The 17,725-nt window shown below is 36.1% G+C and overlaps 2 protein-coding genes across 2 annotated transcripts in view; one reads left to right on the plus strand and one right to left on the minus strand.

The window, feature by feature from the left end:
* Positions 1–1,768: 1,768 nt before the first annotated feature.
* On the plus strand, positions 1,769–7,680 carry LOC105443411. The gene is made up of 6 exons (XM_030973683.1): positions 1,769–2,024; positions 3,122–3,223; positions 4,291–4,444; positions 4,853–5,005; positions 5,283–5,406; positions 7,442–7,680. Exons 2-6 carry the CDS (start codon positions 3,193–3,195, stop codon positions 7,622–7,624), a joined length of 645 nt encoding a protein of 214 aa, XP_030829543.1. The 5' UTR covers positions 1,769–2,024; positions 3,122–3,192; the 3' UTR covers positions 7,625–7,680.
* A 5,141-nt stretch (positions 7,681–12,821) lies between these two features.
* The window catches only part of LOC754267 (kynureninase), a 44,079-nt gene continuing 39,175 nt past the window's right edge, over positions 12,822–17,725 (minus strand). Inside the window, exons 12-14 of the mRNA XM_030973716.1 lie at positions 14,894–14,979; positions 13,690–13,923; positions 12,822–13,109 (exon numbers count right to left, since the gene is read on the minus strand). Coding sequence (XP_030829576.1) covers positions 12,963–13,109; positions 13,690–13,923; positions 14,894–14,979 — 467 coding nt within the window. The 3' untranslated portion in view covers positions 12,822–12,962. The remainder of the gene's footprint in view (positions 13,110–13,689; positions 13,924–14,893; positions 14,980–17,725) is intronic.

Here is a 17,725-nt window from a genome sequence, read left to right on the forward strand (position 1 = left end):
TTTCATACTTGGGGACTTTCGTTTAAAATAATGACTGATTTCCGGAAATATTTTGTAAAAATAGGGTAACAATGCAATGTGATATAAAGGATATTTTGGACAATCGAGTTCAAAAGAACAAGAAAATCCATAAATTGTAATTCTCTGATATGTGGAATTTTTAACGCAAACAATTTCGATATGTTATCTGAAGGGATTAATTTTCTCATTATCCATGTTTCTCTTTTAAGTATCCCTATATATGTTTGGACGTAAAACTTGTATCTAAATAAAAATGTGTACACCAATAACACCATCATGATCATACATAAATTAAATCAACAAAATTTGAATGAATCGTAGCCACCATACGGTCTATCGAAATTGCAAAATTTCTGTCAACATTCATAGATCAAATTTCGACCCATTTTAGATAACAACATTTTGGCATCATCCAAACAAAATTGAATAATCAATTTCCCCATACTATTCTTCCTATTCATTGTGTTGTATCATCATGCTCTTGAATTATAATCATGATCTGTATGTCATATATATTACGTTCCTAACTTGTAAAACGTGGAGGTGACTGATAAGAATGAGTTCAGTATTTCCATTGAATTGAATCGAATTGAATTAGATTATCTATATTGACTTGAAATACTTTAAAAATCAATATCGTATATGCAGTGAGAACAAGCCAACCCGGCCGGTGCACACAGCGATGGAAGCAACCCGTGCCCAGTCCTCAAGCCGTGCCCATTCCTCTGCCGATACAGTCAGCTCCGGTGAGCACCAAGCCATGGCCATGCTTGGCCTGGGGCATATGAGGAGCTCTAAGCCCACCTTACCCGCAGGAAACAAGTCAACCCTAAGCATGCAGGGGAAGGGGGATGCCATCCAATCACCGAGCCCCGCCCCTTGGTCTTCCAAAAGGTAAGTCACATTGATTCGTGGTTGATTTTTTTTTATTCAAAGGCGTATCCAGGTCCAAAGTGTTCCCCCCCCCCCCCCCATTTTAGAATCGTTGAAACCATAACGTTCTAAAACCAACTGTTCATTCATTCATTCATTTTATTCATTTCCATTTTCAATAAAAACAATACAAAGGTATATACAATAATAAGCATTTGCAATATATAAGAAAATGAAAATAGGGAACTAAAATATAAGGACAAATGACCTTGTGGAGGCATAGTTCCCCAAACAGTATATAAGAGATTTACATGTACAAACAAAACTAAAAAAAGAAACATATATGACAAAACACGACAGGGACATCGTTCATGACAGGTAATACAAATGGAAATAATCATTACAAAATCATAGGTTCGAAAACAGTTATATGTAATGCTGTATAATATGAATATGGGTACAAGAAGTAATGATATTTCGATAAAAGATGCTGCTTTAATTTTCTTTTAAATAATGTTAAAGACTTGCATGAGGATATTTCGGAAGGAATAGTTCCAAATAACAGGAAAATTGTTTCTAACAGATTTCAAATATATATTTGTCTTAACTGGCCAAAAATGAAAAGAGTCTCGCCCACGAGTATTATAAATATGAACATCATTATTTAAAGTGAACATTTTTTTTCTTTTATTTTGTTTGCACGTGAATATTTTTGTTATTCCCTTACGAGGAACTTATTGATTATAAAATAATTCCGCATACATATCACACAATTTACAACATCGAACAAACTAAGGAAATATTACGATAATACATATTTTCAAATCGTTTCGTTAAAATAACTTTTTTTTTTAGAATTCTTTTAATCTTGCAAACTCTTCCTTAAAGTGTTTGAGTTGTTTTCTCTTTTGAGTAGTTCAAAAAAATCAATTGCACATGAAGAACATAATAAAGAACCATGTTTTATTGAATTTGAAAATGGTGTTCTTCCAGATTCGGTTACCATGGTAATGTAAGGAGAAGCTTTCGTTTTGAACGTGAGAATCGAGTCGAAACATGGGATGATCTCTTAACAGCCCAAGCTCCAGGATCAGGAAAACGACACAGCTTGGTACCAACACTCCTATCCGGTAGGTTGTTCCTTTATTTATTATTAAATTTTTCATTCATTCATTTATTTATCTATTCATTTATTCATTCATTTATTTATTTATTTATTCCTTCGTATATTCATTTATTTATCTATTCAATTACTAATATATTAACACGTTTACTTATTTGTTTATTTGTGCCTGTCGTGTATAAAAGTATTAGGTTAAATTAATATATTCACTTTGCTCGACCGAACAAGAACAATCTAAAATAACACCCAGATAATTATCTCCCACACACGATTAGTAATGCTACGTAATATAATTTCTTGAATCTTAATTACCGTAATTATTTTTGAAAAGATGGATGGTGGCAGACGAGAATCAACTACGAAGAAAAGCACCAATACACTCACATTTCCAACATGTCTGAATAGTCTCTGACAAGCAACGAGGAAAAATATTTTTAAATTAATTTTTTCGAGTCAGTATTTAGGCTAATGGCCCCAGCCTTCGTTTTCAGAATAATACTTATGGGAGTGAGGTCCAACGCATATATAGATTTAAGAATAAGCATTTTTTTTTTTTTTTTTTTTTTTTAAATGATGCAGCGTCCCATCCGACCAATGATGTGATGAAACGGCATCATAACCCGATCATTAAATCCTGACTTGTATACAAGTTTCCCCCGATTATTTTGGAGGGCTAAAACAAAAAGTACCAAAGCGCTTACAAAGTCATAGAATTTGAGGAGACACATGAATACATAGACTCATATTATCAGGTTTTTCAACTTTATTACTGAGGGAGGAAGTATGTTTAAATGTAAAGTGTTAAATAATAGGAGAAATATATCATGTTTTCTCATATAATTACATAGGAATCGATTCAGTAAGGTTAAATGAACAATCTACTCCGGGGCAGCACGTTCGCAAACAATTTCGAAAAATGTCTAAGGCAATATCACCCTATCATACCTTTCCCTCATCCTTTCCCTCACCGATTTTTAAATTTGCGAAAATTACGATGACAATAGAGAAATGAGATATATAACAGGGTATTGGTACTGCCGTTGAGTTTATTTCTCGAAAGCCTTTGCGATCGTTATTTGGCCTTTGTTTTATATTATGATACAGCGGCCCATCCCGCCCATGCTGTGCTGAAATGGCATCATCACATCGAGCATAAACAGAAGCAGCCGTATTGGATGACTGTCGGTGTAGCCAGTGACGAAAAGGGTAAGATATCTTAAAGGCCCACTGCACTACTTACAGCTACTTGCGCCCTCTATATAATATACAATGCCTAACCGGTAACCGTTGGTCCCCCATGATCCTCTTTTTCTTATGTTAATTGAGAGCTGATTTGAGGAGATAACCACCTGTCCAGTGACCTTGCAGGGTGGTCTAATCCCTCCTGTACACTAGTACAGATTGCCTTTAAGTTCCTCGAGTGCCTGTCCAACTTTCTCTCCTCCATGCAAAACGCCTTTATGGACGTGTAACCCTTGTGATAGGTACATCCATGATGCCTACGAAGCCAGCACATATCAGGCAATAAAAGGAGCGCAGCGGTTGAGCCTAGCTTTCTAAGCCAAATATTATAGTTTGTGTCATTTCACTTGAATGTGTGTAGTGTGTAGTTCTTTCCAATCCCTTTTGCCGTCATTGAAACCCGGCATTGAAAACCTTTTAAATATTTTAATCCTATCACAAGTATACTGCTCAACCTATTAATCCAACTTTCTCTCCTCCAAGTGAACCACTCTTGAGCCAACTCACCAGAATAAATCGAAGCATAGACGTTAAACGTCGTGCCCTTTGCAAACGAGACGTCGTTTCAACTGGATTAATAGGGACTTTTAGATTTGCACGTTGACATAGTGGACTGCTACGTGTGGCGTCCTTTTAAAGTACTGGCAGTGCCAGAAGTCACAGTGCCTTAAAAGGCCGTCACACGTAGCAGTCCACTATGTCGACGTGCAAATCTAAAAGTCCATATTATCTGCGCCCACTGCCTGCGCAAATCGAGCCTGAGAAGACCATCAGGGCATACGCTACTCAACCCAATGTTTGCTATGTCCGTTTTGCATTAACTCTTTTTGTATGTTAGATGGCGCGTCGAAGACAGTCGCTGACACAGTTCTGCGTCAAGCAAATGACAAACGCCTCGTGTGCTAGCTACCGACTTTAGCTTGTGTCATTTGCTCTGTACATTCTTTGCCAATTCTGTTTGGCCATCTTTGAAAACATTTTAAAACAAATGTTATCACAATAATTATTTGTTCAACATCCTCTCCTCCCAGTGAAACGGCCCCAGGCTACCACGTCGGGCAGCAAACGAAGCCTAGAGGTAGGGCCTGACGCAGAGGCAACATTGGAAGGCATCAAGCAAAATTTCCAGAAGACGCAGAAGACGTTGGCTCGAGAAGCATTGCAGGATCTTGAACGACTCGATAGGTAACCAGAGCTGTGTTCATTGAAACGATGTAGTATGAACGTTAATGAGACCATTGGATACTGTCAAAATGGGATTTTCAGGTTATGTTTTATTCAATGATGTCCTCCAACCCAAGCCCTCACCCCCCCCCCCCCTCACCCCCCCTCACCCCCCCCCTCACCCCCCCCCCCCCCCCCCCCCGTCCGAAATAAACCTGCGTCAATAAATTTTGAAGATTCGGTGGACAACAATGAAATATACTAACAAGTGTGATCATTTCCTTTCAAAATGTATCTGCTTTCATGTAGGAAGGAAGAATAAAAACAGCACAAAAGTGCATAAAAATGATACCTGTACTTGAGGTCCCTTTCTCTTCTTTGTTTCATTTGTCTTCTTCTCTCTTATACCTCTTTCCATATGATTCACAGGGACAGACAGCGGGTCATAAAGCACAAGTTCCAGATGATAACGCAGAGCCCTCTCTTTGAGAAAACCCTACTCCTTCTTCAGTCAGCTCGAGCTCATCAGGCCGGCCTCGTCATGAATATAGATACTGATGACGAGATCAAACTCTCTCCATGGTGAGCGCCAACAAATAGTTGCTTTATTTTCGATGACATTAACAAATTGTTATGCCCCATAATAATAATTAATATGGTGTGTCGTATCTATACATTTTGCATAACTTTCCATGTTTTAACCATAGAAAACTGTAGGCCTATACTGGATGGTTTATTTCTCAATTTTGAGTGGTCATAATTCTGCGTGACCTGGCGAATGTTTTCTTTTGAGAATAAAGGATTTTCATAAGTATCCCAATGGACTATATATTCTCATTTTTTACACTTTTATTCCCAGGTACATGGATCTGAAGGCGAGTGTTGAGGAGGTTTTGGGCAAGTACGACCCGGATGTAATCAGTATATTCAACACACTCTCGCATTTCTCGCTCGAAGATGGCAAATCAATTCCTCAAGCAAAGGTAAATTTTCTTACGCTTTTTCTCCATGCTGTAGTTTTATAATATTATTATTGCTGCTCGCATATACTTGTTTGTTTGTTTGTTTTATCCGACTGCTAAGTATCTTTGTATATAAGTAATCTACCAGTGGACCGACTGTTCTAAATCCTCTCCGAGAGACTTGGTAACGAGGACTAATGTCTTACCAAAGGCCGCTAGCGCATCCCCTTGGAATCGAAACCGGGACCTCCCGGTTACGAGACCACTGCTCTTTCACTGAGCCATCGCAATTACAACATTCCAATAATGCATAGGTATTATAACCCTTAATCTCGCTAAACTAATTCATTATTTTAAAAGAATTGTGAAGATGCCTTTACTATTTTGCTGTTGATTTTGAAGATATGAAAATGTTGAGATAGGAGTACCGTCAAAATCAAAGGGATGACACGGACAATTCTGTTTTAAGAAATTTCGGGCATTATGGAAATTGCCACCTTCATGTAAGCCATTTATTCTAAAAACTTATAAAGAAACGAGATATTGGTAAACGTCAAGTTTGAAAATCCCTCTTCTCTGTATCTTTACTGACTTCAAATAATTGTAGCAGTGGCGTAGACAGGTTCGAACACCTGGGGGGGATGACTCAGGGGCGGATCTAGCTTTTTGCTAAGGGGGGGGGTTGACCAATAATGACGATGCGGAGCATCGTCTACGAGCCGCGAAGCGGCGAGCCGATTTTTTTTTGGGTGTTTTTTTTAACCCCGTAAGTGATGTTTTCCTGGCATCTATTAACACGATGGAGACCATAAAAAGCAGTGCATGATAACGTCTTTTTAAATCAAGTAACAGTTAAATACACAGTTATATCCAGAGTTATCATGTGTTTGGTTAAGTTACCATGCAGATGAGTTGAATATCTTCTCACAATATTTGCACTTGAAAGGGTTTCTCTCAAGCGTGCATTCTTTTTTCTTTCTTTCTTTTTTTCTTTCTTTTTTCCCCTTTTTTGGGGGGGGTTTGTTTTTTGGGCCCCCCCCCCCCCGTAGATCCGCGCCTGTTCAATCTTGTGGTTATCTTGTGGTTTCCAAACCACAAGATAACCACAAAATACTTGTAAGATTTTCTTTTTTTTTACCGTGTGAATGCGGCTAATAACAATAAACACAATTACAATAATGATGAGGATTATTATTATCATCATCATAATTATTATTATTATTAATATCATAATTGTTATCATTATTATTATTACTATTATTATCATCATTATGACTTATTAAGTAAGCAAATATCATTCCCCAAAACCTGGGGGGGGGGGATGATTGTACATGCCATCCCCCCCCCCCCCCACCTTGTGAGGTGGGGGGATGCATCCCCCTCATCCCCCCCGTTGTCTACGCCCCTGAATTGTAGTGAAGGTTGTATTTTGCCTAACAGCTTTGAATGAGATGATAGCTTGCGTCATAATTGAGCCCTGGGCTTTGTCTTATCAACAGTTGCGATTAATTGCAACTTATTTGCGATTGATATAAATCGCAACTAATACGAGATAGGAGACTGCAAACTTGCGATTGATTGGAGGACTTTCGGTTGATTTGGATCAATCGCAACTCTTTATATTAAAGACGGGGCCCAGGTCTTCAGAAACTAGTTCCATGTGATGTGATGTAGTCGGCATACTCAGTAGATTTATACAGGTATAAGAGAGAGAGAGAGAGAGAGAGAGAGAGAGAGAGAGACATAGAGACAGAGAGAGAGAGACAGAGAGAGAGAGAGAGAGAGAGAGAGAGAGAGAGAGAAAGAACGAAAAAAGGGCAATAGAAAGTCATTATTTGTTTGCTTATTCGTTCCTTTACATACTGAACTAATTATATGTCTGTTTGGGAAGATCGTAAATTTACATTTCCTGCAAATCCTTGAAATGACTATTTTTCAATGTTTCGGTGCATTTTAAAAGACCGTCCCCTCCAATACGAATAATATAATACATGGGCAGTTAGTTGCCTCTCCACCATCTGCTATCTGTTCGCATGTCATCTTTTTTTTACACTAGGAGAAGTTATGTTTACTGGTGATGTCGATGCCGGCAAGCGATCTCTTAACCATCCCCATGCAGCTCGCCATCGCCTTCGTCCTAGAAGAGATCTTCTGGGCCGCTCCCCGTGCCTTGGCCCAGTGGCTTCATCACAAGAAAGTACCCCTCATCATCGACATCGATCTGCAAGCAACGACCTAGTCATCCACGGTTTCAAGTTTCGTCTTCCATTTTGCACTACAATAGTTAACGGATGACATAATAGATATAGATTCAGTGTGCGCGGTATAACAATTAGTTTATCTATTATTTGGATTTAATTCTATAGAAAGTTATCAAGAACTTGCGTTAGTCAGTAATAATTCGAATTCCAAAAGTCCGTGCGATATTCGCACTATTCAACAACAAAACTCAAATAATTTTCAATTGAAATTTTCTCCTGCATCATGTATTCAGTTTAGTGTGCGCGGTATAATAATTAGTCTATCGATAGTTTGGTTTTATTTCAATAGAAAGTTATCAAGAACTTGTGCCCAATTTCCAAAGGTCAGAGCGATATTCGCACTATTTAACAACAAAAACTCAAAGAATATCAAATAAAATTTTCTTCGGCATTATGTATTCCTTTTAGGAACTATAAATCTTTAAGAAACGAGGCTATAATAGTCTAGGTTTGGAGAAGTTAACCATTGGTCGTTATACAATACTTCGGGCCAACCAAGGTATCACATTTAAACGGAAACCGGCTCAATGTTTCGGCAGAAATTCATATATTCAGGGTGCGAAATTGCACAACAGAAAGTGAGGTGGATTAGGACCGCGTTCCATCCTGCTTAAATACTTTTAAACTCCTGAGCGATCAATTTATATTTTATAAAACTAGAGACTTTATTTGGAGTGTTTACAAACAAAAATGAAACGATGTCTGTATTAAAGCTTAGAACGCATAATTCTTGTCATGTGATAACAATAGATGTTATCAACAAAATAAGAGTCAGGTTTTGAAATCTTATTACAAATACAATTGTTAAGACTTGATTTGACTTTGCGGCTATTGGTGTAGGACTGCGTTTGAGGTTTATTTTATTGCGATTATGCTCCAAGGAACTGATCTGTTTGTCTTTCTAGAGAATATTGTTAGTATGAAATGAAAAAACATTTGAACGAGCGTTTTGTGTCTTTTGTTGTTATTGCTTGCCTGTAACCACAACCAATCAATCTGTCAATCAATCAATAAACCGATCCATCAATCAACAAACCTGCCAATGAATGAAGGAATGAATCAACACATCAACCAAGCAATCAATCCGTCAACCAATCATTCAATAAATCATCCAATTAATTAATTAATCAATCAATTTGTCAATAAATAAATTCGTCAATCACTGATTGAAATCAAACAGTTTGATGTTGCACATTTACCTGTAACGATATCCATTCCTCACAGCTAAATTAAATAGTTACAATCTCATTTGAATACTGAGAAAGTATCATCACCAATGTTCAATGATAAAATTTGTAGCACAGCAGAATTTTATTCACGAGACAAAAATAGAACTTTTGAACTATACAGATTTGTTTCTTTTTCCAGTTAAATTCCCTCAACCTCTCTGAGTAATTCGTTCAAAGAAGTCAGCAATAAAGACAAAACATTTTCATAACTCACAACCGAGTCGCAGCAGTGAAATGTACATCATCTATACTCCTTAAGGCAATTGTCTCACAAATTTCATCCAATATTACATCTAAAATACTCTTTAAAAAAAAATTAATATCACCATTCTTGCTCACGAAAAACAAAGTAAAAAGGAATGTGCAGTGCAATGTTATGTGCCACAAGATATTTAATTCCAATTCATTCAGAACATGTGAAATAAAATCTGTTTCAATCAAAATCTTTAGTACACATATATACATCAATTATATCCAGACTTTAAAAAAAAATTGGTTAATTTTCCTGATTAATACCAATAACTTTAATAATTGGCATTCAATAAATTTCATTCCACACAAGATATCAAGTATAAAGTAATTTTTGACATACCACCGATGTATTTTAGAAAATACAAAATCTCTCAATATTGAGTCTATGGGCAATTATGAACAAAGATCAAGTACTATCCTGACTAGTCCCTTCTTAATTCTAGTATCCTAGTCATACAAGGCTATTTATGTTCTTCCATATAAGATAAGATATACAGAGTTTTGTTTCAAATAATGCCATTTATTTTAGAAAATATAAATCTCCCAACATTGAATAACTCTTATTCAAACAAAAACTGAAAAAGCCACTCAATATATATATATATATATATATATAGAGAGAGAGAGAGAAATTATAAATACGATTAATACTTTGATATATAAACCTGTATATGTATCTTTCAATTCGTGCATTATGAATAAATTTACAAATGACACAGTAAAAGAAGAGAAAAAGTGGGAAAACTGACATTCATTCACCCCATCATGTCTGATAGTTTGAGTCTCCCATGATTTTGATATTCATCAAAGATTCAAACCTACGGCTATGTTTCAGAGTATGAGGTAGAGATGTGCTACCAATTTCACAAACAAAAAGGAAAATTGTATATTCTTCAGACCATTCCTATTTGAATACATGTACAGGTATTTTTTACTAATGATGAATAGAATAATTCACACAAAGGCAAAGTAAACTTGAATCCTCATTTTTCATGTGGATTTTTTTTAGCACATTAAATTTGATGAGGTCAATTGCATCAGAAGTTTCTTTGGTAAACTTTAATAAGTCCTTTAAGTTAAGGAGCTGAAAGAAAGTTGAAAATTTAGTATATATATATGAATTCAATTGGTTCATTGTATCGATACCACCAAAATCTTATTTAAGTGGAAACACACACTCCCCCCCCCCCTCCTAACAATGTGGCAGTCTACAGTTTTTATCCAAAGCAGATTCATAAGTAAAAAGAACAAGGAAGAAAAATAACTAATTATGTAATGAATCCAAGGAAATAAAACAAACACATGCATAAAATGGGAATGGAAATAACCATAAGTGGTGAATTCAGTTTGATATAGAGTAAGTTATTTATATATACAAAATGGATAAGGAAGTTTCAAGTGTTTGGCAAGTTACCTTAGGTTTGATTGATGTCACATATCAGAGTCCCTCCATCCCAACAACTATTTCAAGAAGATGGATGAATATAAGATTATCAGCCTGTATTCTTGTGGTCATAAAATCTGAAGCCACATATTTACTTAATGCATTTCAGAGGATTGTTTTACTAGCATGTAAAACTATTAAAATTTCATATTCCTATTACTTTTGCACTCGTTTGATAAAGGATTTCTAGCATTCTAGCATTTCATTTGAAAACGAAATTCCTTGTCTCTTCCCTGTTTTTTTTTCCTAATAAAGATTTATTTCCAGGATCCTTCTTTCCATTTTGATAGGTTAATAGCATATTAAAAAATAATGCCTCTGGCTACTTCGTTGCGGAGGCAAAACAAACCTACTCCAGGACTGTTACACATTAAGCAACGACAAAAGACGAAAAGTAATTCTGAAGCGTGAGATTATCTTCTTTTTTTCCCCCTTTTGTTCAGTAGAATTATATGAATTGTCCATGAGCAAGGAAACCTATCGCATGTAAGTTGAAAGTGTAAGTTGAAAATGTAAATATATGACAGTTTCCAGGCCAAAAAGGTCATGATATGAAATGAAAACGAAAATAATATTGCCATGAAAAAAAAATTAAGTCGATTACAATATACACAAGGCTGCTAATTCGGTTCCAAAACATGTTATATCCATTGAAGTTTGAAAACAAGTTACATCACATTAAGAATTTCCAACTGACAAATCACGGTGAAGTGTGATATTCATGAATGGAATTTGGTTCATTGTGTTTCTACAGGATACCCTGAAAATAGCAGTCTTGTCTACCAAGAATAGACCTGGAAGGTAAACGATTACCAGTCTATTTCTACAAAAGGCTTTAAGGTTTTAATGGACTTCAGCGGGTTAGCCGTATGTCTGGAGAGTGGGTTCAGTGTGTAGGAATGCATTGTATCACATGATCGAAACGCTATTCAGCGGATACGTTTCTATAGAACTGAGCACACCTCTGGAAACTGTGGATAATTATAATCTGATTATGGAGTGCTTCTACAGAAGCGTTTACCTGGGAAAGTCTTTAAAAGTCTGGAACTCAACAGTATTTGGAATCCGGTAGAAATACAATGATTGTGCTTTTAGAACATACAAATACCACAGAAAAGCACATATTAACCAACCACATGATTACAATTAATACTGGTCTTTTGCGTTTACTACATATGTACAAACTGAGCAGTTTACAAGTTTAATTAGCTTTCTCAAAAATGTACATTAAAGCTTTATAGGCATGATTCCTGAGAAGTTACAAAACTTGGAGAACCTTCACATATTTGATACAAATATGCCAATTGCTATTTTATCCGGACTCTGTGCTCCAGCTCAAAATGAATTTTGATTGACTCAATTTTACCAAAGTCCTTTAATCAATCTTAAACTTGTATTTTGCAGCAATTACGTAAGGAATCGTGATGAATTATCAAACTAAACTCTTCAAAACAGTGCTTAGGGCGCCATCCTATCAAGCAGTTGCAACTAGATAACAACTGCAACTCTGAAAGTAAAGAGAATTATAGTGTGCAAGCTTGCAACTGATGGGAGGACTAACGATCCCCCCGGGGCCCTGTAACTATTAAAACAATTATAATTAAAAAAAAAATTAAAAAATCAACAAAAAAACACACAAAAAATCAGCTTTTTAATACAATTAATCATTAAAATTCATTGTTTATCCAATCTTGCTGCTAACAATTGTATCTTACCTTCATGGCTTCTATCCGTAACATAAAATCGATTGTAACTATATTTCACAAAAGTACAATAGATAGAAAGAGATCGGATTAATTTTGGGGGAGAAAAATGTTACAGGGCCTAGATCAATTGCAAATCTTGATTAATAAGACATAACCATCTCTTACTGTATGCATATACAGGGGTGCATGATCCCCTTTATATGTGCTTGTTAGCACATGTAGTAGTCTTCGTTGATTAGGGTTTGTTCAGATATGACACAGTAAACCGCCGCAAAAAGAGCTGCCATATGTTTTGTTTTACATGTAAATGAATGACAACTGAGCGCAACAAAGTACTTGCATGTATTCGCTGAGCTCTGTTTTATAAGATACAGAAATATGAAGCATATCACACTTTAAAGCCCCACTGCACTACTTATAGCTAATTGCGCCCTCATACAGCCAACAATGCCAAAGCGGTACCTTTGATCCCCCCATGATGCCCTTTCTCTTATGTTAATTGAGAGCTGGTTTGATGAGATAACCACCTGCCAGTGACCTTGCAGGGAGTTAGGTCCATGGTCTAATCCCTCTATGCCAAACTAGTGCATAGGGGCTTTAAGTCATCATTTTGAAAAAAAACTGTGGTTTTGCGACGTCATATCTGAGCGAGCCTTTAACGAGGTTCTGGATCGGACCGGTTCTATCAGTCAAGCTCTGAGTCCAGATCGGGCTGGTTCTCGGCGATATCCATGATGGTTTGAAGGGCGTCCATGAATCTCCACACGTCCATATAGTTACAGTACAGGGGAGCAGGAGCAATGCGAATCACGTTGGGCTTCCTCTCATCGCACTGATGAAATAAATGGACAAAGACAACAAACAGTAAGAATAACAAGAAGACTATCTGTGAAATTTAAACATTAGCAGTGTCCTAGTATTCAAATTATGCAAGGAAACCTGTTTACTTTCTAGACTTCACTGTCAGACACTTTTGAGTGACTGACTGACTTCTTTATTTTATTTCGTAATAACATACATAAAATGAGCTGTTAAGGTACATGAGCATTTGTCTACATCAGTAACCAACTTCTTGTAATGGCCAAAACGTGCAACTGATTGATTTTTGCAGATGTGCATTCATACACAGGTTTATCAGAACATCAAATTGGACCTTAGCTGCACAATTATTCATGTGACAGAATGCGCTAGAAACCGAGCAATGCAGTTCTATCACCTCGACAACGATATCCTTTTTTTGTTTTAAATTATCTTACACAACTTTACACAACAAATTTACAGTGTATGCACTTGGAGAGCAAAATAATTAGTCTGTTTTATTTACTAATGTAAAACGCTTTGAGCGTGTTTTTGTAAAGGCGCTTTATAAATATCAATATGTATGTATGTATGTATCCTCGCAAACCACTTACCACAATGCCTCTCTTGGTCATCTCACTGTGGATCCTCTTGATCGGAATGGAGAAGTAGAGGGACAGTTGGGCACCCCTATCCTCGGGGTTGGAGGGGGTCAGGATGGTAATGAACTCCTTACTCTTCCGATGGGCGCTGTTCTTGCCAAAGTGATGACCCAAGAGGTAATCCAGGTACCCCGTCAGGACCATCGACTTGGCGCGCAGCTCGGCCATGCTGGTCATACGGAACACCTAAGCGACAAGGAAATGTAGGATATATTCTTCAGTTTGGGTAGCAAAAAAGGAACTTGAAATGAAACATGTCACGCATGTTCTTATATTGCTCCACCAGTACGGCAAGAGGCACATGTGCCAGCTATTCTGATGTTCTGGGACCCATTTCACGTACAAAACTTGTCATTAGTTATAAGCTACTGAAATCCTTACTTCTGATTGGTTATCAGCAGATTTGTCACTGATTTTTGTCATTTGTCATTGAAAAAAGGCTTTGTGAAACGGGTCCCAGTTCATCGATTCCACGGAATTTGAATCTAAATATCTAAACACAAATCTGAAATCAAAGCTTAAGGTCCTTTCTGGCCTAAACGTCACAGCAGCTAATAGAATGTGCTTAACTACCTGTCTATTTCACCACTAAAGAAACCTGATCAAATGTTTGTTGCTGTGTTGTTGTTGTGTTTTTTTGGGGGGAGCACAACAAAGACTGTATTTAGGCCTTTATTTATTTTAATGAATGATGGCATAGAAGTATCATTTCTCAATAGTTCAATTATACTCTTTTTTTTTTTTTACATAGATGGATGACAAGAAAAACTGGAGTGTGTAAAACCATCATGGAATACTCAACAATGATGCAAACATTGAGAGAAAAGAGAGATAGAGAACAAACAAAAAGGGATTTCACTGAATGCAATCATTCTAAAAATGAAAAAAAAAAAAAAATACAGACAATTATTGTTGTATTTATTTTGCCAATAAAATGGAGTGCATCAGTGATTAACATAGAACTACATTATCTTTCAGTACATTTTGAGAAAAAGTGCATAAAAACGGGATTTGAATTGCAACAGGCAACAGAAATATGAAACCATTTGACAATTTTCAGATGTGACCCTTTTGATATTTAATACAACTCAATAGTGTAAAATATTTTTTCATTTGCAACCATTAAAAAGGTGATTTAGGCATAAACGATACTTACATCTAGACTTGCTCTCAAAGGACACGTAGCAAAGATGGAGGGATTGCTGATGCGATAGCCAGCAATGCCTGGGGATAACTCCAGCTCTATTCAAAAGGAAACAAAAAAACATTACAAAATAAGATTTTTGAAATAAATTCCAGTCCAATATAATAATAATAATAAATAATAATAAAGCCGTCCACTCCAAATTTTATTAAACCGAAACGGAAATTCTTTTTGCCCAATTGATCGTGAGCCCGGCAGCCACTGAGCAGCGCCAGATCGACGTCACCAAACAACACCAAACAACAAGGAGCCGCCATTTTTTAAGGCTAAGTTGAGATTATTCCAGTAACCCATCCTTTACAACATTCACATATAGGTAGATGCACCCCCCCTGTCTTTGATATTTTCTCCCTCTTCTTTCTCGTTATTGGTACCACCTCACATTTTACCTTATATTTACTTAAGTTTTAATTGTATAATTTTTTTTAGTTATTGGGGGTAGTCCTCGACAAATCATTTTTGATTTTTGACTACCCCTTCCACATTTGCTGATTTGTTTCTTTTTTAAAACATACATTGCTCCAACTGGAGTCGTTTCATTGTACATGTTCTATTATTGTATTGTATGTATGTATTTTATTCTATGTAGCTCCCTATGTTTTGCATTTGTGGAGAAATAAATTGAACTTTGAACTTTGAACTTATTTTAATCCTAGATTACCCCCCGAATCAAATGGAATCACCTATGAATTTGAGATGCAACTCGTATTACAGGCAAAGGATGGAATTGTAGTATGTTACATAAATTACATGTTGGTTAATTTGTCAATATCAATTCCAACATGAAACAAACTGAACCTTTTTCAGTTGACCAAAATACATATACATGTAAAATAAGTCACTTTAAAGATACAATCTGCACATAAGCAGATAAAGGTCACTTGTATAAAACTGTAAAACCGTGACAAATACTGGATTCGTGCTCAGGATAGGTATGTAATCATTCATTTATTAACCACCGGCACATTCTCTGATACACAGGTGAAAGAGGTCTTATCAAAAGAGCAAACAAAAGGCATGCATGATCGAAGCACCTCCATCACTTTGACAGTGATTATTCTAAAGTTCACAAAGTGGGACGTTAGTAGAAGTGCGCGTTCTCTGAAGTGGCTTATTTATAGTATGCCTCTGGCATTCCTTGTGACAAAGGCATAGCCAATCATCCCTTTTTTTTTTGTAACCGGTATATCACATTTAATTAAAAGGTCTTTCAACTATTTCATAACAAACTTTTATTGCAGATACAATGTACTACATAACTTGCTCCATATGCACTATGAACATGACAGACAAAGAAAGCGGACAAAATATACAGTTCCTCAGGTAGACAAAGGAACATCCCTTCACTGCTATTATGTTAAAAGGTGAATATGCATGTGACACCTGTTCCACACATTTTTGTCTGTCATGTTCATAGTGATGCCTTTGGGAGTTTGGGCTATCTCACAATAAACAAACTTTTTTAGTAATGTAATCTAATTTAATGCACAAATCTTTGTTAAGTGCCTCATTACAAATTATTTAATTTGCCAGTTACAAATAATTATACTAGTTAGAATGTGAATTGCATACATTTCGCGTTGTTAAAGGTAAAGACAAGTATTGGAAACGCCCCAATTTCAAAAAATGAAATGGAAGCTCTCATTACCGATCATGTGAAAGAATATGTTTTGACTAATACATGATGATAAAAAATTTGCCGGGAAACCGCCTACTAATTCATATATTTGGTAAATTTGTTTCTCTCATGGTCTGTGAGAGATACAGGGTAGTCCCATATACATCTTTCTGTGTATAGTGCTTGTAACTTTACGAAGAATGGGCCAAATTTCTTATCATTTTGATGATTCCAGAACCTTGCAGATGCTAGATGCTAGATGATCAACCTTTTCTGATCGATTCCACAACGTTTCTTTCACAATGCAATCGCATGACCATAACTGGTCTTTACCTTTAAGTAGGACAAGCCGTAATGTTTGTCTTACCTAGCAACAATTAATGTATTAATGAATTCTGACTATTGAAATACAATTATCCATAGCAGGTGAATGAAACAATTCATATCAAGGCACTTCACTAACAAAACAAGTGTGCTTTAAATTTGGTTACATTATAAACAAGGGAAACGCTCTCGGCGGTCTCGCCTGCATAACGCAATTCAATATGATAAACCAGAACGTCAATGACGTAGCGCTCATCCGTATCTCACAACAACAAATATCGTAAATTTTATGTGGTACACTTTTGAACTGGTCAAAAAATAGAAATTTGATGCCCTGGAAGGGACATAATTTCATTTCATTTGCATAAAGTACCATAAATAATCAATGGAGCAAAATCTCACAATTCTGTGTTTATTGTTCCAAATTAAGCTCTACCAGATAAGGCAAAATCGGTCAAGAAATGAGGGAAAAGAAGCAAGTTTTGTTATTTTTCGAATAAATTTGCATAAATTACCATAATTAATTAATCGAGAACAATTTCAAAATTCTGTGTAGAAGTTTAGTGTACCAAAGTTAGCTCTACGATATAAAGCAAACCAAATCAAAATCGGTCGAGAAATGAAGGAGAAGAAGCCTTTTTTGTGATTTCGAATAAATTTGCATAAATTAGCATAGATAATGAATTTCACGACTCTGTGTAGAAATTTTAAATCCCTCCTAGCCCTATCATATGAAACAATCAGAATCAAAATCGGTTGAAAAATAATGAAGAAGAAGCATTTTGAAAATCTTATTTGATGCCACAACAAAGTCTAAGTTTGTTGACCTTAAATGGCCTTTG

Source organism: Strongylocentrotus purpuratus, unplaced genomic scaffold, assembly GCF_000002235.5.
Source record: "Strongylocentrotus purpuratus isolate Spur 01 unplaced genomic scaffold, Spur_5.0 spur5_scaffold_7, whole genome shotgun sequence".
In the NCBI taxonomy this organism is placed as follows: Eukaryota; Metazoa; Echinodermata; class Echinoidea; order Camarodonta; family Strongylocentrotidae; genus Strongylocentrotus; species Strongylocentrotus purpuratus.

Coding starts and splice junctions, on each gene's coding strand:
- LOC105443411 (XM_030973683.1), top strand. CDS start 3,193: ATGACTGTCGGTGTAGCCAGTGACGAAAAGG. Junction 4,445..4,852: donor GATCTTGAACGACTCGATAG/GTAACCAGAGCT, acceptor TATGATTCACAG/GGACAGACAGCGGGTCATAA. Junction 5,006..5,282: donor GAGATCAAACTCTCTCCATG/GTGAGCGCCAAC, acceptor TTTTATTCCCAG/GTACATGGATCTGAAGGCGA.